The sequence below is a fragment of the Anguilla rostrata genome, chromosome 14 (genome assembly GCF_018555375.3).
Source record: "Anguilla rostrata isolate EN2019 chromosome 14, ASM1855537v3, whole genome shotgun sequence".
Taxonomy (NCBI): Eukaryota; Metazoa; Chordata; class Actinopteri; order Anguilliformes; family Anguillidae; genus Anguilla; species Anguilla rostrata.
The window spans coordinates 38,828,640-38,854,074 of record NC_057946.1 but is presented as its reverse complement, the minus strand read 5'-3'; the positions used below and the strand labels follow the sequence as shown (position 1 = coordinate 38,854,074).

The 25,435-nt window shown below is 47.6% G+C and overlaps 2 protein-coding genes across 2 annotated transcripts in view; one reads left to right on the top strand and one right to left on the bottom strand.

Moving 5' to 3' along the window:
* LOC135239418 (astrotactin-2-like) overlaps positions 1–25,435 on the bottom strand; it is a 383,732-nt gene that overhangs the window by 6,550 nt on the left and 351,747 nt on the right. Inside the window, exon 21 of the mRNA XM_064308056.1 lies at positions 8,082–8,226. Within this exon, the coding sequence (XP_064164126.1) occupies positions 8,082–8,226 (145 nt within the window). The remainder of the gene's footprint in view (positions 1–8,081; positions 8,227–25,435) is intronic.
* LOC135239863 (histidine-rich glycoprotein-like) overlaps positions 20,191–25,435 on the top strand; it is a 7,100-nt gene continuing 1,855 nt past the window's right edge. The window contains exons 1-4 of the mRNA XM_064308850.1: positions 20,191–20,244; positions 20,334–20,426; positions 20,898–21,360; positions 22,462–22,477. Coding sequence (XP_064164920.1) covers positions 20,191–20,244; positions 20,334–20,426; positions 20,898–21,360; positions 22,462–22,477 — 626 coding nt within the window. The remainder of the gene's footprint in view (positions 20,245–20,333; positions 20,427–20,897; positions 21,361–22,461; positions 22,478–25,435) is intronic.

The window sequence follows — 25,435 nt, the reverse complement described above, 5'->3', positions numbered from 1 at the left end:
TAACTGTGGGAGCCTCGGAGAGGTGCGTTGTGTGGACAGAAGGAGACACTGACCACACGCAGACGGCTCAGATAACCTCAGCCATTAACACCTACCCTGCATGGGGGGTGGCTTACTAGCAGAAGACATGTGTATATAAACAAACTCCCTGTGGGGGGGGGGGGGTATAACATTGGTGCACTGTGCAACACCCGTTCTCGCTTTAATGTTTCTTCCACGGGCCTAAAGTTTAACGTAAAAGCACTACGCATTATTTTTAAAAAGCACGATTAAAAGCATTATATATGCACCAAACCAAAGCTTTACCACACATTTATTTTATCTTTTGCAGCTTGGCCCACCTGGACACTGTTCACATTTTCTTTCACACCACAGAGGGGTGCGATACTGTCTCAAATCTCACAAAACCGTAACTGCTACTAGTTTTCAAGGCAACTTCTGCTCATAATGACTCAATCAGTCCAACGTCCAATCGCCTGCCTGACGACCTGATAGTTCAGCCCAGCTTGCCGAGTCGCTGTTGAGTGACAGCTACGGGAGGCCATTTTGTGTCCCTGCGTAATACCTTCACTGCCGTTTGATCAAAGGCCGAACCAGCATCGGCCTATGCGGGTAATCAGCCAGCTACTGATCCAGGGTACTTGGCAGAGTCCAAAGTTCGCACACACACTGGTCCCCAAAGACCGGATTCCCCGAAACCTGGAACAGAACAACTTAAATGACTTTTAAATGATGCAGCCACGCTACAGTCTGGGGAATCTGAAGAGTTTTTATTTCATGGGGTGACAGGGAGGGAGCGGATTTAGCAGCCGGTTCAGAGCGCCATCTGAGCGTGCTCTGTTTGTCTTAATGCCACACGTACAACAAGGTGGTTTAACCTCCCCAGCCACCCCCCCCAACCCCCCCCACCCTACCCTAAAGCCTAAAGCTTCTCCACTGAGCAAAAGCCTAGCCAGTTAGAGCACTTCCTATCTAAATGACCAAACAGGACATTGTAAAATAAGGAATTTTTTTTTTTTTTTTACTATTTTTGTTTTGAAGAATAAGACATGAGATATGTTCCGAACAATGAAATTCATAGTTTTCAGATTAGGGCGAAACACAGGTGTGCCAGTGTTTCGCCCAACTCCAAAGTTCTTCACTGGAAGGAGCAGAGTTTTGGAAGCTGGCAGCACCTCTAAATCACTGCTTATATCTTTTAAAAATTTGTAACGTAAATGCATGAATGAGCTTCCAAATGGCAAGACTGCAAAAATCGATGATTTTGCACTAGGCATCAGATCTCAGAGATTTTCACCAGATTTTGACAGATAGAAACAGTGGACTTAAAGAGGTCGAGCTGCAGGGAAGCATGCAAGCTTTTAGAGGCCCAGCACAGAGGTGACAGCAAAAAAGATTAACAGTCTGAACGGTCTTTTGCAGAGACACCGTGAACGACAAGTACGAACATCATCTCCCTCTCGCCCTCTCTACAACCAGTAGCTCAAGGTTTTACATTCCAAAGTGCATCAATGAACTTTGGAATGGAGGGAGGGGGGGAGTTCCAATTTTGCGGTACTCATCTTCCACATACCTTCATATTTGGGGTGTGTTTCGGGATCTTTGCGATCGATGTCCGCATATTTTACGCGCACCTCCGGCGATTCGGGTGGGGGCCTGTCTCTCTGGCTATATCACTATCACCGGGAAACTTACTGGACAAGAAGTATAAATGAGTCGCATACTTCTTCTCGCTGACAACGTGAATGAGATCGTTACAGATTACACACACTGCTTCTCTGTGAGCCACTTGTGAAACACTGAAACGAGAGCAGATTTAATGCACTCTGTCAGAGGTGACTTAACACGGAACACTGCACAGCGTTGACGAGAAGTGCATTCTACATACTGACTGTGTTCTTACTGACAGCAAGAATGAGAACCTTCCAGATTACACACTGCGTTTCTGTGACCCGCATTTAATGCGCTCTATCAGTTTACCACCCGACAAAGGAAAGGTGTTGTTGGGACCGACAATGAATGTCGAAGCAAGACAGGAGAACGGGACACGCCCACCTCGTTTCATTTCCCCTGGCTGTACGCAAATTAGCTTCTCACGCGCTTCGATGCGATCGTGGGGAAGGTTTAGCACGGTTTGAAAAGGCTTTCGAGCTTGAGAAATGACAGTTGAAATTGTATTCGTGTTTTGACGTGTGCTGAACATGGTGAGGATGAGTGCGGAAGGTACATCACTCAGTTGCAGGCTGTGGTTGAGGTGAGTCACCTCTCTACGCTCTGAAGTGCTTAAAGAATGCTGAAATGCAACGTTCACAGCAAGTGAAACACCTAATTATATTACACAAATTTGTCCTTATAGCTTGGAATTTTTCATAGGACAGTAGGGGTGAGGGGAATTAGGACACTGCTGGATGCTAAAAAGTTATGTCCATAACTGCAGGATTTTAACAACTCTAATTCTAAGATCGGTTCATAGTACCTTTTTTTTTTGCTCCCAATGATCCACATCATTTTGGGACCTCAGGTTTGAAACTATGCATCCAAAGTACATGGCAGCCATGTATGGATAATTTATTACAAAGAAATAAATTAATATTTTACCAACTTGACATTTAGCGTGACCTGTTGGTTTATAGGTTCAAATAAAAAACAATCCCATGAGTCCAGTGAAGTTTTTCACCCGGAAAAATATTCAGGAAAAGTATTTTTAAAAGGCAAAAAGCACCATAAAAAGGCAAAAAATAAAACTGAAAAAATGAACCTGTAGTCGTTTGCTACGTTGTTTTCATCAATCACACACCTTGATGGTACAAACTGTGAAATCATCGCTAACCTGAAACGCTAGCTTATGAAGTCGAATAAAAATTAATTATGGAGAATATTTTCCCCCCCGTTAAAGAGAATTGTTCCTGCTCATTATATTTGACGAGGCCGTTTTACCTTCGCGTTTGATGCTGTATGAACCGTCGTTCTGTCGGCTGGAACCTGTGGGAATGCCTTTGCTATGACTACAGGTGCTTTGGAAGTGGATCGTAGGAGAGAAGCTATAAAAAAAAAATATTGGCCTTCGTAGGAAGAAACATTAAACCTTGTGGGGTGATTACGCACACATCAAAGATTACCCGGGAAAAAAGCGAAGAAATAAATAAATAAATAAATAAATAAATAAATAAATAAAAATTCAAGAACGCTTTCGGATATAATGTGTGGAAGTCCGAACCAGGAGGAAGACTCTGGCCTTCATGGTTCAGAGCCAAGAACACATCTGAGTCAGATTTTAAACACGCAGTCTCCATCAGTCTGATAGACTGGGCCACTGATTGATTTCGATGGAAGCTTTTGAAACAAATTCCTTACTACTGACAGCATGGGGGGGGGTGGGGGGGTGGGGAGGCTGACATTCACCAATAAAATCCACCCAACTACTTCACTTCGTACATATGCACAGGAGGTGTGCTGAATTACAAACAGGAAAGTTCTGATAATGAATATTTTCCAGCATCTGTCCATTATCGCCACTTTCCAATTTGTATGTCAGTGCATTTCCCGTAGCATGTGCTAAGGTAGCCGGAAGAATGAAGTCACCCCTGCAAACTGACAGTGGTAACTTACTGTGTGTGTTTGTGTGTGTGTGTTGTGCATGTTTGCGTGCGTGTAAACCAACCATACATAAAACATAAATAAGTGTGTTTTTTATATTTAAATATATAAAAACAATAAGAAACACAGACAGCACCAAAGTTTTGTTTTAAAAAAATTGCTTCAGAAATGCTGTGGCATTTTCCAAAAAGTTTCCACTACTTGCTGCTCACTGCTTTTTTTTTCTTCTTCTTGAGCACATTTCAGAAGAAGGGGAAAGACATTTGGAGAGATAATTCTGAGATTACCGTCAAAGGGACAGGTGGCATGAGCAGGACCACAGCTGTTGGAAAGAGCGAATTATCTACTGAGTTCAGCCTTATCTGAGGACAGTTCCTACTCTACTACATTGGAAAATACTTTGTGTCGTTCTTCTGCCAAGTCCTTCCGTCACTTACTGCAACAGTGTCTGCGAAAAACTGTGAAAAAGCCAAGTCCGATAAACTTCTGAAGAAGTCTGCCGTGAGGGCAGCTTCCTGCTGTGGACGAATGCGTTGTTGACATAAACCCCACACTTCTGGAATGAGCGATATACAAAAAAAAAAAGAAACGATAAATTTAATGTTGAATTCCAAGGAACCTTTCCAATGGCAATGATTGGACAGACTGCCAATAATTTGATTAGTTGCAATTAAAGCCAAAGCACTCTAATTTGAGAAAAGTCGTGTCTGAGACTATTTTTAAGTAAAACAATTCTTTTTGTGCTATTCTAGGTAGAAACTGAAAAAAAAAAGTTTGTACAGTTTATTTTTAAAAAATTAGCAAAAATAAACTGAATTCTTCTCTACCCAACGTTTTTAAAAAAAAAACACACATGGTCTCGTACTGTATGTCACAAATCGAACTGACAGAACTGAATAACTGCATCATTTGTGACTTTTATACTGTGTTGTAGCTGGAATACATTGAAACCGATATAAAAATAAGGTTACAAAAACACAAGTCCCCAAATGCATGGGGGGTGGGGGAGTATGGGGGGGGGTAATACCTAGAAGAGGAAGGAAACATTAGTCCGGTAACCTCGTAACAATCGAACGCAAACCCAAAGACCCGGTGCAGCCCCGCTATCAGGCAGCGATAAGGGCAGCTAACGGTCCTGCGCGCGAGGGGGTCCTACGCAATCCCGTGCGTAAAGCGGGCCCTTATCAGGAGAGGAGCAAGGCTGCGGGGCCCGGCCGGGCCCGCGATAAGCGCCGCGCGCTAAGCGTTTTCACACACACAGCTGCGTCTGGACCGGCTTCCCGCCGCACAGCTGCTTCCACTGGCGCGGCCGAGAGAGAGAGAGAGAGATGATCATTTATTTTTATTGCTATTGCAACTTTTTACTGTTAGTTATTGTTACTATGTATTGTTACTTCTACTGTTTTTTATTTATTTTTTATTTTTATACATTGCCATGTATCTACCAAGCTTTAGCAATACAAATGTACAAATTTGTCATGCCAATAAAGCAAACTGAATTGAATTGAATTGAGAGAGAGAGAGAGAGAGAGAGAGCATTCTACTCGCAAGTGCGCCGAAAACACAACAGTCACGGTAAGAAGCGGTTCTGGGCCCGCAGGACCAGGCCCCCCCCTTTGTGACCTTGTAACAAGTGCGCGGGTCGCCCGTATTTGCCTACTTGGCTTGCCCAAACGAGAAATTTAATAAGCGGCATTTGTGTCTCTGTACAAGAGAGTACCCAGGCCCAGACACAAAAAGCTCAGGGGAGGGAGGGAGGGACGGAGGGAGAGAGAGAGAGAGAGGGAGGGAGAGAGGGAGGGAGAGAGAGAGAGAGAGAGAGAGAGAGAAACAGGAAAGAGCCTTCCCCAAACTGTTGCCACAAAGTTGGAAAGTGCCACTTAATGTATGTAACAGATTTCCCTTCACTGGAACTGTGAGGCCTGCCCCAAACCATGAAAAACAGCCCCAGTCTGGAACTCGCTAGTGAGTGATTGTAAGCGCTACACACTTCAGCACTCTGTGGTCCTGTTTCGTGAGCTTGTGTGGCCTAACGCTTCATGGCTGAGCTGTTCCTGCTCCTAGACGTTTCCACTTCCACAAAAAACAGTTGACCGTGGAAACATCTAGGAGCAACGTATAGTTGACCGGGGCAGCTCTAGCAGGGCAGAAATTTGATGAACTGACATGTTGGAAAGGTGGCATCCTATGACAGCGCCACGTTGAAAGTCACTGAGCTCTTTGGGACAACCCATTCAACTGCCGATGTTCCTGTCTCTCCACACGGCTAAAGGAAGAGCGGCGCAGGGGGGTAAAGCAGAGACGAGACTCTGACACCTAGAGCTGAGGAAGAGGAGGGAGGGCGTAGGGCGTGGAAGAGTCTCTCTGCTTAGCCCAACCTGAACGCGTACACCTTTCCCGAAGGTGAGAAATGGACTCCGCTCGCCATCTACTTTACACGCACTTGGGCATTTGGCCTGAGCCAAAACCCACATTCTTCTCTCTTTCTCTTTCCTAATCCATCTCTCCCCCTCTCGCCCCCACACCACTCTCTCTCTCTCTCAGTCCGCCTCTCCCTCCCTCAAGGATTCTATCAATCTATTTGAGTCATCTATCTTTCCTATCTCTCCTCTCCCTCCCTTTCTCTTCCCAGCACCCTTTCTCTCTCTCCATCTGCTCTCCCTCCCCTCCCTCCCTCTCTCTCCCTCTCTCCCCATTCCTTTCTGTCTCATCTAGTTATGATAGCCCCGCTGTTTGTTTCTCTTCTCTCCGCAAAAATCCGCACGCTCTGGAATCCATTTTTTCCAAGAATGCGCCGCGTGGAACTTGCGCTAGCATTGCCATGCGCGGGTGACGCTCGCAGGAAGAGAGGCTAAATATTTTTCCCTCTCTCTCCGCTTTCGTGAGTCGCAGTCTTTGCGCTCGGCGGGACGCTGTTGCTCGGGGTAAACTTTCCCACGACCAGCAACAGCGACATCCCCGGATTTGTTTGCGATGGTTCTCGCAGCTTGAAAGGAATGATGACTCCTCGTGCGGTAGACTAGAACAAAACCAAACTGTGGGCGAACGCGGTGACTCGTGAATCCGCTGCACAGCAAAGCTCATTACCTGCGTGCTGGTTTCCGGTCACCTGTGGTCATTTCATGTGCAACCACCACACACCTGGATGTGGTCTGTCGTTAGCCGTGAACAACAAACTTTTGCAAGTATTTATGCCCAAATGTATTACTGTGGTCATTAATAATTCTATGAAATCATGAGGTAAGTGGTGGCTGGAAATAATGGAATAAATGTTTAAGAAGCTGAAATCCATAAACCTTAGTTTTGTTACTGAAATATTGGTCTTCCATGCATGTCCAGAATCATATTCCTGCTATAAAAGCATTTGTCCAGCTGCTGCTCAGTGATTGGGTAGGATTTGTCCAGCTGCTGCCCAATGATTGGCCAGGGTTGGACCAGCTGCTGCCCAGTGATTGGCCAGGATTTGTCCAGCTGCTGCCTAGTGATTGGCCAGGATTTGTCCAGCTGCTGCCCAGTTATTGGCCCCGATTGGACCAGCTGCTGCCCAGTGATTGGCCAGGGTTGGACCAGCTGCTGCCCAGTGATTGGCCAGGCTTGGACCAGCTGCTGCCCAGTGATTGGCCCGGATTGGTCCAGCTGCTGCCCAGTGACTGGCTAGGATTTGTCCAGCTGCTGCCCAGTGATTGGCCAGGATTGTCTGGAGTGGCAGTTGAGGTAAAACTACCCCACACCTAATGTACCACTGCCAATCATTTACGTTTCAGCCAATCAAAGGTGCCCCACTCAGGAATCAAACCTGCAACTTCTGAGTTACAAGCCCAGTTCTACACCTTTATACTACATTACTATATTCATACAATGAATAATACATACAAATAAATAATATGACGCTTTCCTGGAAAGAACAGAAGGAGAACGCCATCTAGGGCCAAAATATAACAATTTATTATATTAAATTTGTCTTTTAAAGACATAAAAATGAGCACATTTTTAGGCCAAGTGATCCTGAACCAGATCGTAAAGAGAGGGTCACTGTTACTTGGAACTGAATTTACAAAAATGTAAAAAATGTATTACACATGTATGCCACCTCATCTACATTATTAGTTAATTGGGTCTGAACTGGTTGCTGATTCTGTGTTGAAACGCATACATTTGCAGGTCCTGCAGCACTATAACACCAGCATCAGCTCACACGTGACATCTTATCACTTCACTGTCCTCCGAGAGCTTTAATAAAGCACTCGTACGTTTTCATGAAAGCTTTTGTGCACCTATGAAACGGAGCGAAGGAAGCGTGACCACGTGCATCACAACGCACGAGGTCATCCTGCCAGTCAACCCCGTCGCCCGGCAACAGCCGCGCGGTGACCTACGACCCCGCGCACCGCCGCCACCGAGGAGCCGCCTGGTTAAAACACGGACGTGTGAAGGGTGGCGGGGGTTTCGTTTGGGGGGGGGGGGGTTTGAGGGCGGAGTCTTACTTGTAGAGGCTGTCCGGCTCCAGGCACTTGAAGACCAGGGTGTAGAGGGTGGGGTGGGCCTGGTCCCCCCCGCCCCGCCTCCCGGCCACCACGCAGGCGGACCCCACGCCCGACAGGAGGTCGTCCACCAGGCTCAGCACCTCCCCTGGGGACAGACACGGAGAACGCGCTCGCTTAACAACGTTACAAAGAGAGCCAGCCATTCAGTCCGTCCTGCAACGCACTGCGCCTGTATGTAAAGAGAAATACATTATTCTACAGTTCACACACACACACACACACACAGAGTTGTCTAGGGAACAATGTATAGCATCATAGTTTTTTGACCAAGAGTACTTTTTTGATAAACTGATTATTATTTGAATTATCATAAAATATTATTCATCATCGTTGATTTAATTTATCAATTCTTGGCCAGTTTATAGGTCTTTTCAACATAAAACCTTTCCCCGAAACATTTCGGTTAAATCCCCTTTTCTTTAGTGCTCTGACTGGTCTCCACGACCGACAGAAAGAAGACAAGAGGCCATTTTCATGTTGACACTAGCACCTCTAGTGGCCACGCAGTGTTACTGAATGAGCCGATTCCTCACGAGTCTCCTTCAACCTGATGCCATCCCCTTCGGGGTAAATCACACGATGTGGACTTACAGAAGGTCATCCTCTTCTGGAAGAATAATAAAAGCGCTCGCACAGAGGTTCCGAAACGGGAAACACTTCCCAGCATTCAGTGCGGTTTTTCAGGGGCTCTGAAAACGGTTTGAAGAACGACGCGTTTCGGCGCCCGCGATGTTTGCGCAGCGCGTGAAAAAAGAGGGGTGAGCGCCGTTCACCCCGAAAGGCCGAGCGCGGCGTTCCTGGAAAGCGTTGCCTCCGGAGGAGCCTGCACCGGACGAGTGGGAAAACAGACAAAATGGATGCCACATACGAATGAATGATATGACACTTTCCTAGAAAGAACAGGAGGAGAACAGCTTCTAGGGCCAAAATGTAACAATTTATTGCGTTGACTTTCCAATATTCTTTACAGGCAATGTCAGAATAATAACCTAGCTGGAACTTTATAGTATTTTTAAAAAGAATTATGTAATTTATCAAACGGTCAAACAGGAAAACGGTAAACCATCCCATTCTTTGTAGCGTATGCTTGCCATGTTTGTTGAAGGCTCGATTTAGAAGGTTATTTGTCCGTGAACTGAGTCGTGAGCGTAGAGCAGGGGATTGGCAGCTTCATGAGCACGCTTTACCGGACATATCAGCCTCTGAGGTTGCGGGGTAGATTAGCGAGCGAGGCTCTACGGCTAATAGCTCATCCCGCGGCGTGAGGGGGGGTTTTGACGTAAGAGTGCTTGCTCTTCCCGGGCCAGACACCCAGGCCTGTTTACCAGCGCCACTTCCCACAATCCGTCTCTTCGACGCTGAGCGCCAGAGAGAAAGGTCGGAGGGTGCCAAGTCCTCGGTTTCGCTTGGCTCCAGCTCAAACCATCCCGGCCCTACGGCGATAAGACACCGATCTGGGCTACAAAAAAAAAAACCCGCTGGAACTAGAATTCAAGGAGATCTGACCTTTGAGGACGTAGCCAGAAATGAGAGCGATGCACGCTGGGAGTTTGTGACGGCGTTTCCGGCCGCGACGCCCGTTCGGAAGGGAAGACGGGTCGGCCCAGCCCCAGCGCCGGGCGGGAGTCCTTTGGGGCATTGCACAAGCCACGGCCTTATCAAGGGAAGGAGGGTTTCGGTTGGCGAGGTGTCCTGGCTCCTTAACTGTAACGTAATTACGCAAGGGTTGTAGCGCACAGCTTCAGAAAGGACATTTTTTCGGCGCATCTTGGGGAACGGCGGGAGGTAAAGTTGGCCGGTCTGTGGTTTGGGACCAGATTTAAACGAGGGTTTGTGCTAGCTAGCTAACCACTGTAATGGCCAAGACACAGTGAAGCAAAAAGACAAGCAGACAGGGCTCGCTCTAGACTTAGAGGCACTGCAGCCCTGGGATTGCTTTCCCTCGGTGGCGTCAGCTGAAGTTTGCCAAGGGGATGAAAAGTGACGTGTCACTGGCTCGATTTCTGTTGGACCTGTTCATTACCTCCAGCTATGCAGCTATGGTTACCAGACAACCGGGTTTTGACCAGAATGTCCGGTTCTCAAATGATCCGCACATGCCCGGTTAGCGGTCCCGACCGGACAGTGAAGCCTGATGTCTAATTGATGAGGGAAATGAATGAGTTTGTGTCTGTGACTCGGACGGGTGCTCAGAAGTGAGTGGGCAAGGTTGAAGACTGAGGAGGAGACGTCTGTGATTGTAAACACAGGCTAAACATCCTGCATAGTATGCCTTTAATAACTCTTGATATGATATCCTTTTTTATTCATTGTTGGATTCCGCTCAACATAATTAAGGATCCATTCCTAAAACTGGTGTGGGCCTATACTGTCATTACTTTTGCATTGTGTTTTTATCTCAGAAGTTCTGCCTCAGACCTTCTTCTGTTTCTTGTACACACCCGGTTTATCTGTTACAGCTATCATATGAACAGCATCAGGAAGATTGCTGATTGCTGCTCATTGCTGCTCATTTCAATTAAAGGTAATATAAACAATCTAAAAGCTCTCTGTTCTACTATCATTCGAGGTTTACCCTCGTAGGATTCCGCACTACGCTCATCTGTTTGGAATTTTAAATCAAGCCCCCCCCCCCTCCCCTATTTTTTTCTTCTGGACAAGGTCAATCAAGCTCTTTTTGAAAACAAACGTCAATAAAGCTTTTCTTGTAAGCGAGTCTCCCGAAAAGGAAGCGTGCGTAATCAGCGGATCCCACCAGGCTGATTTCTGAGCGGCCGGCTCGTCCAAACAAACACTCTCGCCCGGCGTTCTCACAGAAACCCGCCCGAGAGACTTTCGCAAAAAAAACCCGAAAAAAAGGCCATCCTGGTAACCTCATCGCTGATTCCGACAGACTGACATAATTACCGCTAGCGGTCGAGGGCCGCCGTAGAGCGCGGTCACCTGACACATGGTCCAAACAAAGCGCTTTGCGTTTCTGACAGCGCGCTGCAGAAAGCGACACGGTAACCGGATAGCTCCAAACAGAGGATAAGTGTCTAAACGTCTGCCATTTCTCAGAGGTAATTTGTTTTGGGGGAGAGCTGGGGAAAGGAGAAGGTTGGATTTGGGGGGGGATGGGGATGGGGGGGGCTCTGTTGCTGAAACGGCCCCCCCCATGTTCCAGGCTGAGCCGCGTCCCCTCGATCTGCTCGGACCGAACCGGGCCGCTTTTTGGAAAGGTGAGCGGGAGTGATCCAAACAGCCCCGTGCTGACCCCCCCACGCCTGTGGCCTTGGCCAAAGTGTGGCGGCTCACTGGAGGGTTGCTGCAGTTTATCAGCCGGGGGACGCTGGGAGTACCTTCTGTTAAACCGTCTTGTTTTTTGTTTTTTTAATCGCCTCCCCTCCCGCTTTGACTGCTATTCGTTTTTTTTTTCCGTTTTTTTTTGCAAACAAAGCCCGTTTGAATTTGTGCTGGCACTCGCAAAGGTCGTCGAAAAGCACCGCTTTCTCCAAAAACCTTGAACTGCAACCTGGCAATTAAGACGCAGTCGGGAGACAGCCGCTACACAGGAAAGCCAGTCAGTAAGCGCTGCTCCTCACACGGAAACGAAAACAAATGTAGTAATTACGCTGACATACGGTGGCCCCGGTCCTGCGAAACGTCTTCTTAACAAAACGTTCGATTGCAGACGAAAACGTTCCAGCATACCTATAAAACATTACAGCTCTTACCGAAAACATTCAGCTTTTAAAAAATATTTATTTATTTATTCATTTTTTTATTAATCTTTTGCCAAGCTGAACTGACCCAACAGCGATCCACTTCTGATTGAACAGGCACCCCTCTAAGTATTTTAGTACCCACTTCCCTAAAGTACCGTAATGGGTCTGCCACCTAAATAAAAAAAAACAAAAAAAACTACCCTTTGACACCGCACCGACATTCCCAAACGAAATTCCTGCAAGCTTTGCGGAATTCCCCTCGTGCCAGACGGATTATTTCCGCCCCGAGCGCTTCATTCAGCGTGCAAAGCACATCGATCGACGGGGACGGTGTGGGAGAGAAAAAAAACCAGACAAACGGCGTCTCTGGGGATTCGCCGAAAACGCTTCCCGCGGCGTGACGGTCGACCGGGCGGCGGCAGCGGCGGCTACACGGCGCGGGGGGGGAGCGCGCAACCAGCGCCAGGCCGCGTCGTCTCTCTCTCCAGCTCCAGTTTATTCGTTTATTTATTTATTTTTTTTGTTAAAAGAAGTCCTCCGGTCGGCCGAGCGATGTTTCTCGTTTTCTAAACGCATCGCAGGCATTTCTCCTTTTTTTGTTTTTTCTTCTTCTTCTGTTGACCGAAGATCAAGATGCGCGGCGGAATGTCCGGCTCTGCAGCGCCCGTCGGAGGCCGCGGGGACGCCAACAGACGCCGTTCGGCGGGGGAACATTCCGGTCTGTCAGGGATTCCAGCGAAGAGGAGCGATTGGCTTTGACAGTCTGCTGTTATTAATAGAAGGGAAATACCACAAGGATGCCCCCCCCCCCCCCCACCCACCCACCCCCTTCAATTGTTTATGTAAATACTCAAATCCGTGTGTTTGGCTCGAACACACAAAGAAGAAATATTATTAATGGTGAAACAATGCAAATTCATAACTGAAAAAAAAATTCACATTTGTGTGTGTGTGTCTGTGCGTGTGCGCGCATACACGCACATAAAATAAACTTTATGGAAGCAGTAATAACCCTGTGTATAGAATACGGTATGCAATGATATAGCCCAGATTATACCTATGTAAATATGTATCGAAAAAAAAAAAAGAAAAAAAAATGCAAGCCCTTCCAACCCATAACATGATGAACGGCATACCTGTCATGCCAACGCACAAAATCTCAGAAACTTTGGGTTCCCAGAGTTTGGTCGCTGACGTATTCGCTCATTGTGTCCTAGAAGCGGGTCGTGTGCTCGCATTAAACTTCCGTAAATATTCACGTACAAGACAAGGGAGTGGCCAGCGTCCTTGGGTGACCCTACCTTGGCAAGCCGGACAGGGGCTGCTTTTTCCCCAAAACCGCCCACCCCCCCACCCCTACCCCAATAATGACTCATCTCCCGCAGAGATACCTTCGCGCCAAAGCGTTACGTCTCCGTCCCGTCCTCCTCCGGCGGTCCCGGGGTCCGGATTCAATCTAGCCGCTACGTTGCCTCCGAGACACAAACGTTGCGGACGCCCACGGATCAGGCTAACGAGAGCGAGCCGGCGGGGGGGGGACGTCCCACCGCCAACGACGGGAAAGAGAAACCTTCCAAACGCGCCCGATGGGAACCTTCCGGGCATATTGATTTTGGACGGCCTCCGTGGTTCAATAATTCAAAACGGCCGTACGGTAAGTACGGTACGGTAAGTACCTGCAAATGATTCACTGGCGTTCGTTTTTTTGTGGGCCGTAAAGTTCGCCGGGGTAGAACCGTGGAGGAGAGGAGGCCCGTGGGCGCGGTCAAGGGCTTCTCGGGGGAACATGGGTTTCCTCATTCCCCCGAATTTTCGCGGACTTTTGAGGTGATGCGGGGCGAAGCCAGGTCAGGGGTGGATCTTGCGGGGGGGGGGAGGGGGGTGGGGTCGGGCTGGCGAAGGTAAGGCCGTTGCCCGGACACCTGCCGTCGCGACCCGTGGCCTGAATGGCGCCCAGAGTCCGAGCTCTGGGTGCGTGTGATGGTCCGATTCATCTGAATCCCGCTACGGCTGCCGTGCCAGCAGCAGCCCCTCCCCCCCCCCCCGCCCCCCCGCTCTGTCTCAGCCTGCACCTGCTTCTGGGCTGCTCCCAACGGGGGAGAGACAGGTACTCTGGCCTCGGCGCCTGGCTCGGGGCCACCAGGGCATGCTGGGTAGGGGTACGGGGCTGTGTGGGGGGTGGAGGGGGGTGCAGGGGGGTGGAGGGGGGTGGAGGGGGGCTGCTGATGTGCGGAGACAAGGCAAGACCAGATGCTACAGTGTACTTGCACATTTATTTTAACTTTTGTCAGAATCGAGCAGCTCTCTGAACTTCTGGCGCATAAATAAGGATTGGATAGTCCTCAAGGTCACACACACACACACGCACGCACGCACACACACAAACAGACGCACACGCGCACGCACACACGCAGGCGCAGGCACACACGTACACACACATTCACACACACAAACATGCCAAAGACAGGCACAGAATTACAAAACCTTCAGCACTCTTAAAGTTTAAAGCTACAAAACCAAAAGAATTTACTCAAATCCTCTCTCTCGCACATAAATATGTTCTCCCTCTCTCTCTCTCTCCCTCTCTCACACACACACAGACATGCAAAAGACAGGCACACAATCACATAACCTTCAACTGTCTTTCAGCTTCAAGTTACAAAACCAGAAAGAATTTCCTTCAATCCTCTCCCTTTCTCTCAAAAAAGGCAAATAAATACATACAGCCTCACACACAAGTAAGACATTATTGTGTATATAATATAGCATAGGGAGCCAAAGCTTTATGCAAGATGTTGGAGCATTCCTGTAGGGATTTGCTTCCATTCAGCCAGAAGAGCATTAGTGAGGTTGGGCACTGATTAGGCGATTAGGTCTGGCTCTCAGTTGGCTTTCCAACTGATCCAAAAGTTGTTGGATGAGGTTGAGCTCGGGGCTCTGTGCAGGTCGGTAAAGTTCTCCCACACCGTTCTCGATAAAACCATTTCTATATGGACCTCACTGTTTTGCCCGGGGGCATTGTCATGCTGAAGCAGGAAAGGGCCTTCCCCAAACTGTTGGGGAAGCACAGAATTGTCTAGAATGTTATTGTACGCTGTAGCATTAAGATTGGCCTTCACTGGAACTAAGAGTTAAAAGACTGACCTAGCCCTAATCATGAAAAACGTCAGACTCAGACCAAAGAGGTGTCCAGATACTTTTGGTCATATAGCGTATGTTCACATCACATTTGAGTGACAGAAGCTAATTAGAAGCTGACACTATGCAACTACGCCCCCCCCCATACACACACACACACAAAACTATTTTCTGTACACTTTACACGGTATTCACATCCAATTCACGCACAAAACATGATAAATCTCAGAAACAACGGAAGCGTTCCAAAACAATAAATATTATTCTTCAAGAGGCTGAAGAGTGTTTTCTTGTGTCTGGTTCTCTCTTTGTGCCAACTACGCCGCTTCTGCAAAGTCCAGCAATTATAGAGAACGGGAAATAAGGGGGGGGGGGGGGGTTGGAGTTGGCAACCACTCCGGCTGGAGACGTCCCCACGCATTGATCGAAAATAAATAAATAAATAAATAAATAAATAAAGAAAAGAAAAGAAAAAAGAGTCCATCAGATAATCTGACGTCACCGCGTCCATTCGGGTTATTGCTGAGCGCAACTGTTCTTATGGCGGCGGCCAAGATGCCCGGGACATCGGCGGCTTCACAGAGTCCCCCCCCCACCCCCCACCCCATTCCCCCGCTCCCCCCCTCCCGCCGCGTCGTGATGGAAACAGGAACGGGCCGGAGGGACGGAAAAGAGCAGAGGAGACGCGCAACCCGCCGAATCGCGCCGAGGAGAACGCCGGAGAGAGACGTTTCTGGCGGCAGACTGAAGACCCGCCATCGGCAGACTGCGCCACGCGCCGCCGCCCCCCTCCCAGAACCCCTCCGCTATCCTCTCTTTCCCCTCCTCTTTCTTTCCTCAGACTTTCCTTTCGGACGATTTCGGGCGTACGGCTTGCGTCTGACAGGTTATCGGTCTTCATCCGTCGCAATAGCAAATTTCGGTTTGTTAACAATCGCGGTTCGTGAGGTTGACATCATAAATGGGCCTCGGTGCCTTCTGGGTGATATTGCACTAACATATGCCCGAACCATCGCTGACGTTCTCCACTGCCGTACTTCACTCTGGATAATAGCGTGTGCTAAGTGACTGTAATGTGATGTAATGTGATGTTAAGGAACTAAAACAGGAAGCGAATAAGCTGCAGCTTTGAGTGCATTGGTTGGGTCCCGTAGTGAAAAGAATGACTTTGAAGTGGAAACACGTTTGGTCGCCCATGTTGTACAAAGCAGGCACTAGCTGTCTGTCTGTCTATTTCCTGTCTGTCTGTCTGTCTGTCTGTCTATCTATCTATCTATCAACGCCAATGACTCTGGCTGTGTGTGAAATCGCTCAGTACTACTGATCGCCATCCAGAGAATGTCCACATAGGGCGCTAAGTCATGAATAAACAATGAATTTGGACAGCAGACATTGTGTTTTGCCATCATTCAGCATTACCACCAAGGGTATGCATGTAGGGTAGGGACATATAGCATTAGCAAAACCAATTCCATTAACATGCCGTCAAGCTGCTTCTTTGTTAATCGTTTCGATAGCTAATGATCCGTTCGCAAATGTTTTGACACGGTCCAGTTTAGTTTCAGAGTCTGCATTGGTCCATTGCCTGAATGACTTGGACAACTATCAGTCTCCCTTCTTCTGCTGTGATGGTGATGATTGTGTCGACCCCATTCGAACAGTAGCTGTACATTACATGTATGGCTATAATAAAGTTTTAAAAGAAAACTTTATTATACACTATAAAAAAACATTTAAATGTTATACTTTAAAAAGTGTTTGCAAAGCATCATGGTGGTTCAGTTCCACCTTTCTAGTTACCATGGTTGCTTACTAGATACTGTTAGGGTGCTTTTTGGGATTATGTTCGGTGCCCTAAAATGTATGCCAAACTTGATTTGACAATTCGGACACTAGACCAAAATGGCTGACGGCCAAAATAGTACACTATACTGTATAACAAAAAGGGATCCACCTCGAACACATCTTTGGACTGCGAATGGAATGTCCAACCAAGCATGTTCCCTGGGTTTCATGTTCTTGGACTATAATATTTGGTGGGGATGTAAAACATAATTTCAGTTTTATTCTCCATATCAGAGGGTAGATATAGTATCTATACCGTACATGTAGAGGAAGAGAGAAATGAAGGAAGAGAGAAGAAAAAGAGGAGAGAAATGGGTAGAGGTGGGCGGGGCAGAAAGAAACGCACGCACGCGTGGAAACAGGCGCAAACCCCGACCGTGGCGAGGCTCTCTCGTAACCATCGGTTACGGTTCGTTCCGGAACCTTCCGGGGCGAGACTCTGAGGAGTCCGGGAGCCGGTGACATCACCTACGAGCGGCGGCGGCCGCGAGGCACAGCGGGTAGGAGAGGTCTGGCAGATATGACAGGTCGGGTGACTCATCCTAATTTTCGAAGCGAGGGAAGGGGGGGGGGGGGTGGTGAGTCGCGCGCTAACGCCCCCCCGCTCCCCCTGACTTCAATCTCATTAGGTCCTGTGTGACCCGGCTGCCGCGACCGGGCTCTCAGTCATCTCCGACGTTCGGCTTCCTGGTCCATAGGGCAATCACTCCTGTGACTAACGCTGCGGCTAACAGCCGTCAGGTTAACAAGGGGGGGCGGGGGGGCGAGGGGGGCAGAGGACCAGAGAGAACAGAACAATGACGCAGGCGGAAGCCAAATAACATCCATAAAGTCACAACTATGACAGCTACTGCCTGTACTGCAGTGCTTCCAAACGCTACTTTGATCAAAGCTACTACTTTTATTACTACTGCTACTGTGGCAAGAACTACTACTGAACTACGACCACTATTATTCTTTATGTCACTTGAGGAACTATCAGTCTTCCTTCTACGGCTATAAGCTGCGTTACTAATAAACGAATGATAATAATGTAGGGGGGGGGGGGGCATTTTGGTGATTATAATGTGTCAACCTCATTCGAATAGTAATCATAATCAACATTGGCAGTACAAACTGCATTACCCTCCTGGTTATTATAATAAATGAGTATCATTAGAGAACAGACATATTTATTGTTCTTAATTCTCTTTCATAATTGCTTCATAATTGAAAGAGAGAGAGAGAGAAATAAAGACAGAGTGAGAAAGAGTGAAAGGAAGAGAAAGCAGGGGGAGTGAGGGAGAAGGCGGGGGAAGTATTATGATGTTATTATGTTATTATTTTATGTATAATGATGTTACGCATTGTTCAGTGTAAAATGCGTATTTTGTGTTGGCAATAAAGCAAAGTGAGAAAAAAGAGAAATAGAGTGAGAATGTGAGAGTATGAAAGAGTGAAGGAGAGACAGAAGGAGGGAAAGAGAAAGGGAGGAGAGTATAAGTGACATAAAGAAACAGAATGAGCAAGAGTGAGGTAGAGTGAGAGAGAGAGACAAACAGGCAGAGATAGCAAGAGGCAGAAAACAGAGAGAGCAAGAGAGACAGACAGAGAGAGAGAGAGAAAGACAGAGAGAGAGATGCTGCCTCCTCTATTCTAGAGCTCCATTCTGCTGGCTGACAGCTGGGCATGGACTCCTGATGAGGGGAGACTGCAGAATCCATTTTTAGGGATGAGGTCATCTTTTATTTAACCCAACAAAACAAAAAAACAGAAGAGGCGGGGGGGTGGGGATGTGGGGGTGGGGTTGTGGGGTGGGGGGGCCTGCCGTGCCCCCCCCCCCGCGCTATCTGGCCGTCCGGCTCAAGGACGCGCTTTTTATCTCCCTTTAACTGAATCTGCTCCAGGCCCGCTTTATCAACCCCATCACAGGTAGCCCTGTTTGGAGAGCTGGGCGTTGCTGGGCGATAACGTAAGGCTGGGGGGTCTTCAAACTATGGATCCGGGGCGGGCTGGGGGAGGGGAGGGGGGGGGAGGGCAGGGAGGAAGGCAGGTGTTCCCAGAGTCCCAGGATGCTTTTCTATTTGGGCCACAGAGAGAGCCTCAACAACTGCAGAACTGCAGGGCAGCTACAGCCATCTCCAGCAACGTCCGAATATATAACCATGCTTTACCTGACACTTAGGTGCACAGACATGGTCTTAAAATCCTCTAAAGTAGGCTTATATATATATATATATATATATATATATTCATTGCATAAAGGTAAACTGAAGGAATATATAATTTCCTTAACAAAACCCCAACTGTAACTCCAACTCCAACCTCAATGCCAACCCCAAATTCAACCCTAAAAAAACCCCAACTGTAAACCCAACCCAACCCTACCCCAACCTCAATGCCAACCCCAACCTCAACCCCAACCCTAGCCCCAACATCAACCCTAACAAAACCCCAACTGTACCCCTAAACGAACCCTAACCCCAACCTCAACCCTAACAAGACCCAACTGTAACCCTAACCCAACCCTAACCCCGACCTCAACACCAAACCCTACCTCAACCCCAACCCTTCCATCTCAGCTTGTGTTTCTTCAGCCGCAACACAGAGCAGCAGGAGCCAGAATGAAGGACAAGACATGGTCGTTTACCACAGACACTTTCAGTTCTGCAGCCAATGAGGGAGGAGTATTTCCGAGCACAGCAGATTTGTTGATTGATTCACCCAGATTCATGTGTGAGGACGGTGCCAGAAGAGCGGCTGGCTTTCTCCAGCCTCGGTCCATATGATGCACAATATTTGATTTAGTCTAATTAGCAAATGCAGGCCTCAACTGTAAGGAATGAGTCAATTCCCTGAGCCCTGAGGAGAGCAGGCTCACTCGTTAGGAAACCATACTGCAGATATCGCTGTCAACATCCACACAGTGTGCCAGACAGAGAGAGAGGTTTCATTTTTTTATTTTAAAAGCACCTTTAATTAAAATCATCTCCCTTAGGCACAGGTCAAACCCATGCACATAACGAAACACTTTCAGAAATTAAGTTCAACATCAACCTGCTCTACCGGATGAAACATAAAACCAAAATGTACGTACGTCAGAAACGAAAAGAAAGGAACAACATGTCATCTTGAACTGCACAAAACAAGCAAACAAACACAGGCACAGGAGGCATGTTCGACCCCGAGTCTGGCCACCAGCATCCGTGTCATCACCGTGACGTCCAATGATGCTAGTCCCTGAATCTGGTATTTTCTTGTTTACCAGTCCTTGCTATATACGTATTACCTAAAATGAACAGTTCAAGGGAAAGCCTTTCCCTCGCCATGGCAGTCATCTTTCTCAAAGACTGAACGAAACCGTTAACTCAGGACACTAGATGGATAAGGGCGACAGAGACTCTGTAGCGAATATCAGAGTCCAGGAGAGCCAGGTGCCTGTTTGTAGCTATTGTCCAGGCCCTGTCCTCCAGGGGAGGTCAGCGGCTCGTTTTTAACGCGCAGCTCATACTGGGACCGCCAGCAGCCTTTCGGGGACATATCTGCGTCAGAGAACACGGTCCACCTCGACGCCTTCGCCCCGACCAGGGAGCGTAAGCGAGAAACCCTGATACAGGTGTGACAGTTTGCACCTCTCACTGTTTCAGACTCCAATCGTGTGACTTCCCCAGCTCTGGGGTTGTAAATGACAGAAAATTCCCCCCCTCCTCCTCCTCCTCCTACTCCCCTATAGCAAAGGAGGGAGGGAGAACTCCCCGTACTCACACTCATCATCCCATTGGTCAGGAGGAGTTCGCCCTTAGAGGACCTGGCAGGGAGGCATAGACTTCCTCCACAATCTTAGGCAATTATAGTCGCCATTTCACCATGAGCCTCAACACCCATTCGCATGGCCTTCATTAAACGGACCAGCTTCATGCAACCTGCGCTAAGCTAGCAGAGGACAGATTAGCAGCACTGATAGATACGTTGAAGAACAACGGCTCGTCAAATAGCCCCATCCCTGTTGTTGCTTCAGGTGTGCAACTGAACATAAAGAACTGCCATGCTCGTAGGATGAAAATAAAAATCCCCCCTGCACTGTGAGACCTGCCCTGCTTGGGCCTGGGGGGGGGGGGGGGGTTGCTACAGCTACATTAACAGCAACAGCTACAGCTACAGCACCAGCAACAGCGGCAACTACAGCAACAGCTACAGCAACAACTACAGCAACAGCTACAGCAACAGCTACAGTAACAGCTACAGCAACAGCAACAGCAACAGCAGCAGTTACAGCTACAGCAACAGCTACATCAACAGCAACAGCAACAGCTACAGCTACAGCAACAGCTACAGTAACAGCAACAGCTACAGCAACAGCTACAGTAACAGCAACAGCTACAGCAACAGCTACAGTAACAGCAACAGCAACAGCTACAGCAACAGCTACAGCTACATTAACAGCAACAGCTACAGCTACAGCACCAGCAACAGCAACAACTACAGCAACAGCTACAGCAACAACTACAGCAACAGCTACAGCAACAGCAACAACAGAGCAACAACAGCAAGTGTGCCAGCGCTCTGTTGCGAATGAATAAACCACGTGCATCCACAGCTTCGTGCTTGCGTGGTTCGGTGGGACTTATCAAAGTGTCCTTTAAGAAAACAATGAAATCATCGACACATGCGGACAGCTGTACTCCATGTGAAGGCTGGACGGAGGGAACGCCGAGCCAGCCATTCACTCAATAAACAGAGCAGAGAGAGAGAGAAAGAGAGAGAGAGAGTGAGAGAAAGAGAGACAGAGAGCGAGAGAGAGAGAGAAGGCAAGGACAGCACCGATGGGTCCGGTGTGGGGTGAACTATGGAGAGATACAAGCAATTTCAAAACCATGTGCATAATTCTCAAGCTCCTGGCCTAGCCAGTCCTGCTTAAGCTCCGGATCGTTACAGACCTCTGAATGTGACAGCGCCACCTGTGGCCGGGAGGCACACTGGCAAGAGCTCTGCTTCCAGGCACGACGGCGGCAGACCACCTGGGATTCAAACCCGCAACCACCCCGCCACCTGGTTACGGGCCAAATTCCCCAGACCGTCGCTGCTGGTTCACAATCTGTTCAGACGGTCGTAAAGAATGAGCAATGATTTTCAGAATCAAACCCCCCCCTTGTTAATCGGAACCATAACTGGCAACCGGCAATAGCAGGGACACCATTATGAAAAGATAAAAAGAAAAAGACAATAAACATTACTAAAGCAGTGCAGAAAGGCATACAAAAGGAGTAAAACGGCCATTAAAATGGAGGATAATGCCCTGATATTGAAGCTGACAGACGATACCTGCCGGAGGGAAGGGGGGGGAGGGGGGGGGGGGGGTTGGCGGTGTTTGTGACTGATTCTCTGCCAGCGAGATTGCTCCGCTTATAAAAGGGAGGGATTTATGCACTGACGACTGGGCCCGCATCCAAACAACATCAAAGGCACAGAGCGCTCTCTCTCTCTCTCTCTCTCTCAATCTCTCCCTCCCTCCCTCTCAGTTTCTCTGTCTGCCTCTCTCTCCCCCTCTCTCGGCCCCTCTCGCTCACGGCCTCTCTCTCCCCCTCTCCTATCTTTCTCTCCCACTCACTCTTTCTCTCGCTCCCCCCCGCCTCCCTCTCCCCCTCCCTCAGGGTACACCCAGGGGCTGTAAGAGGGGGTGCTACGGCAGGCGAAAATGCCGCTGTAGGGGCGGGGCACTATCTGACATTCCAGTCCTTTCCCACGTGTGGAATTTTACTGATTCAGCAGATGCCTTTTCCCAAAGAGCCTCATATAGCCCACCGCTTCATGCATTCTACAGCCACACAGCTTTCTATGCACAATAACACCGCTCCTTAAACACAGTCACACAGCTCTTTAAACACAGTCACACAGCTCTTTAAACACAGTCACACCGCTCTTTAAGCACAGTCACACAGCTCTTTAAGCACAGTCACACAGCTCCTTAAGCACAGTCACACAGCTCTTTAAACACAGTCACACAGCTCTTTAAGCACAGTCACACCACTCATTTAAGCACAGTCACACAGCTCTTTAAACACAGTCACACAGCTCTGTAAACACAGTCACACAGCTCCTTAAGCACAGTCACACAGCTCATTTAAGCACAGTCACACAGCTCGTTAAGCACAGTCACACAGCTCATTTAAGCACAGTCACACAGCTCATTAAGCACAGTCACACAGCTCTTTAAACACAGTCACGCAGCTCTTTAAGCACAGTCACACAGCTCATTTAAACACAGTCACACAGCTCATTTAAACACAGTCACACCGCTCTTTAAACACAGTCACACAGCTCTTTAAGCACAGTCACAAAGCTCTTTAAGCACAGTCACACCGCTCTTTAAACACAGTCACACAGCTCTTTAAACACAGTCACACAGCTCTTTAAACACAGTCACACCGCTCTTTAAGCACAGTCACACAGCTCTTTAAGCACAGTCACACAGCTCCTTAAGCACAGTCACACAGCTCTTTAAGCACAGTCACACCACTCATTTAAGCACAGTCACACAGCTCTTTAAACACAGTCACACAGCTCTGTAAACACAGTCACACAGCTCCTTAAGCACAGTCACACAGCTCATTTAAGCACAGTCACACAGCTCGTTAAGCACAGTCACACAGCTCATTTAAGCACAGTCACACAGCTCTTTAAACACAGTCACGCAGCTCTTTAAGCACAGTCACACAGCTCATTTAAACACAGTCACACCGCTCTTTAAACACAGTCACACCGCTCTTTAAACACAGTCACACAGCTCTTTAAGCACAGTCACAAAGCTCTTTAAGCACAGTCACACCGCTCTTTAAACACAGTCACACAGTTATTTAAGCACAGTCACACAGCTATTTAAGCACATTCACACAATACTTCATAAACACAGTCACACAGTGTATATAAGTCATAGTCTCACAGTGTATATAAGTCATAGTCTCACAGTGCATGTAAGTCACAGTTACACATTGTATATAAGTCACAGTTACACAGTGTATATAAGTCATAGTCTCACAGTGTATATAAGTCATAGTCTCACAGTGCATGTAAGTCACAGTTACACATTGTATATAAGTCATAGTCTCACAGTGTATATAAGTCATAGTCTCACAGTGTATATAAGTCATAGTCTCACAGTGTATATAAGTCATAGTCTCACAGTGTATATAAGTCATAGTCTCACAGTGTATATAAGTCACAGTCTCACAGTGTATATAAGTCACAGTTACACAGTGTATATAAGTCACAGTTACACAGTGTATATAAGTCATAGTCTCACAGTGTATATAAGTCATAGTCTCACAGTGTATATAAGTCACAGTCTCACAGTGTATATAAGTCACAGTTACACAGTGTATATAAGTCACAGTTACACAGTGTATATAAGTCATAGTCTCACAGTGTATATAAGTCATAGTCTCACAGTGTATATAAGTCACAGTCTCACAGTGTATATAAGTCATAGTCTCACAGTGTATATAAGTCATAGTCTCACAGTGTATATAAGTCACAGTCTCACAGTGTATATAAGTCACAGTTACACAGTGTATATAAGTCACAGTTACACAGTGTATATAAGTCATAGTCTCACAGTGTATATAAGTCATAGTCTCACAGTGTATATAAGTCACAGTCTCACAGTGTATATAAGTCACAGTTACACAGTGTATATAAGTCACAGTTACACATTGTATATAAGTCACAGTCTCACAGTGTATATAAGTCACAGCCACACAGTGTATATAAGTCACAGTCTCACAGTGTATATAAGTCACAGTCTCACAGTGTATATAAGTCACAGCCACACAGTGTATATAAGTCATAGTCTCACAGTGTATATAAGTCATAGTCTCACAGTGTATATAAGTCATAGTCTCACAGTGTATATAAGTCATAGTCTCACAGTGTATATAAGTCATAGTCTCACAGTGTATATAAGTCATAGTCTCACAGTGTATATAAGTCATAGTCTCACAGTGTATATAAGTCATAGTCTCACAGTGTATATAAGTCACAGTCACACAGTCCTCGTTTAAGGCTGTGGCTCTTCCTAGTCACATAACAACTGCAAAGCAAGAGGACGCAACAGCACTGGCCCACCAGGGATTTGAACCCTCAAGCTCCTGGTTCCGACCCCAAAAACTGTCTGTACCAGGACTGTGGCAGTGCCTACTGTGGCCGGCAGAACCACAGGGCGAAACCCAATAGGTTCTAGCATCACCTGGGGATGGCAGGGGTGGGTTGGGGGGGGGGTTGGGCGTGTGACAGAACCTCATTGCACATCAGACTCCCCATTACACATTAGGTTTATAAGAAGATGTTGGTTGTTACATTACAGGCATTTGCCAGACGCTCTTATCCAGAGCGACGTACACGGTTGTTGATTTTAAAAAAATCATTAAACCTGGAATTGAAACAGAACTACTGAAACTTGGCCCAGCTGTCCTTCACAGAAGGAATCTATGCATCTATGGCACCATTTCCCTTTCTAAAAGATCCCCACAATTCCATAATTTCTGCTTTCAATCTTACAACAGCGCTGTCGAACTTAATGGTGCACATCAACAAGCACGTTACCGAGCCCCATAAAAGCAGCGTCGCTGG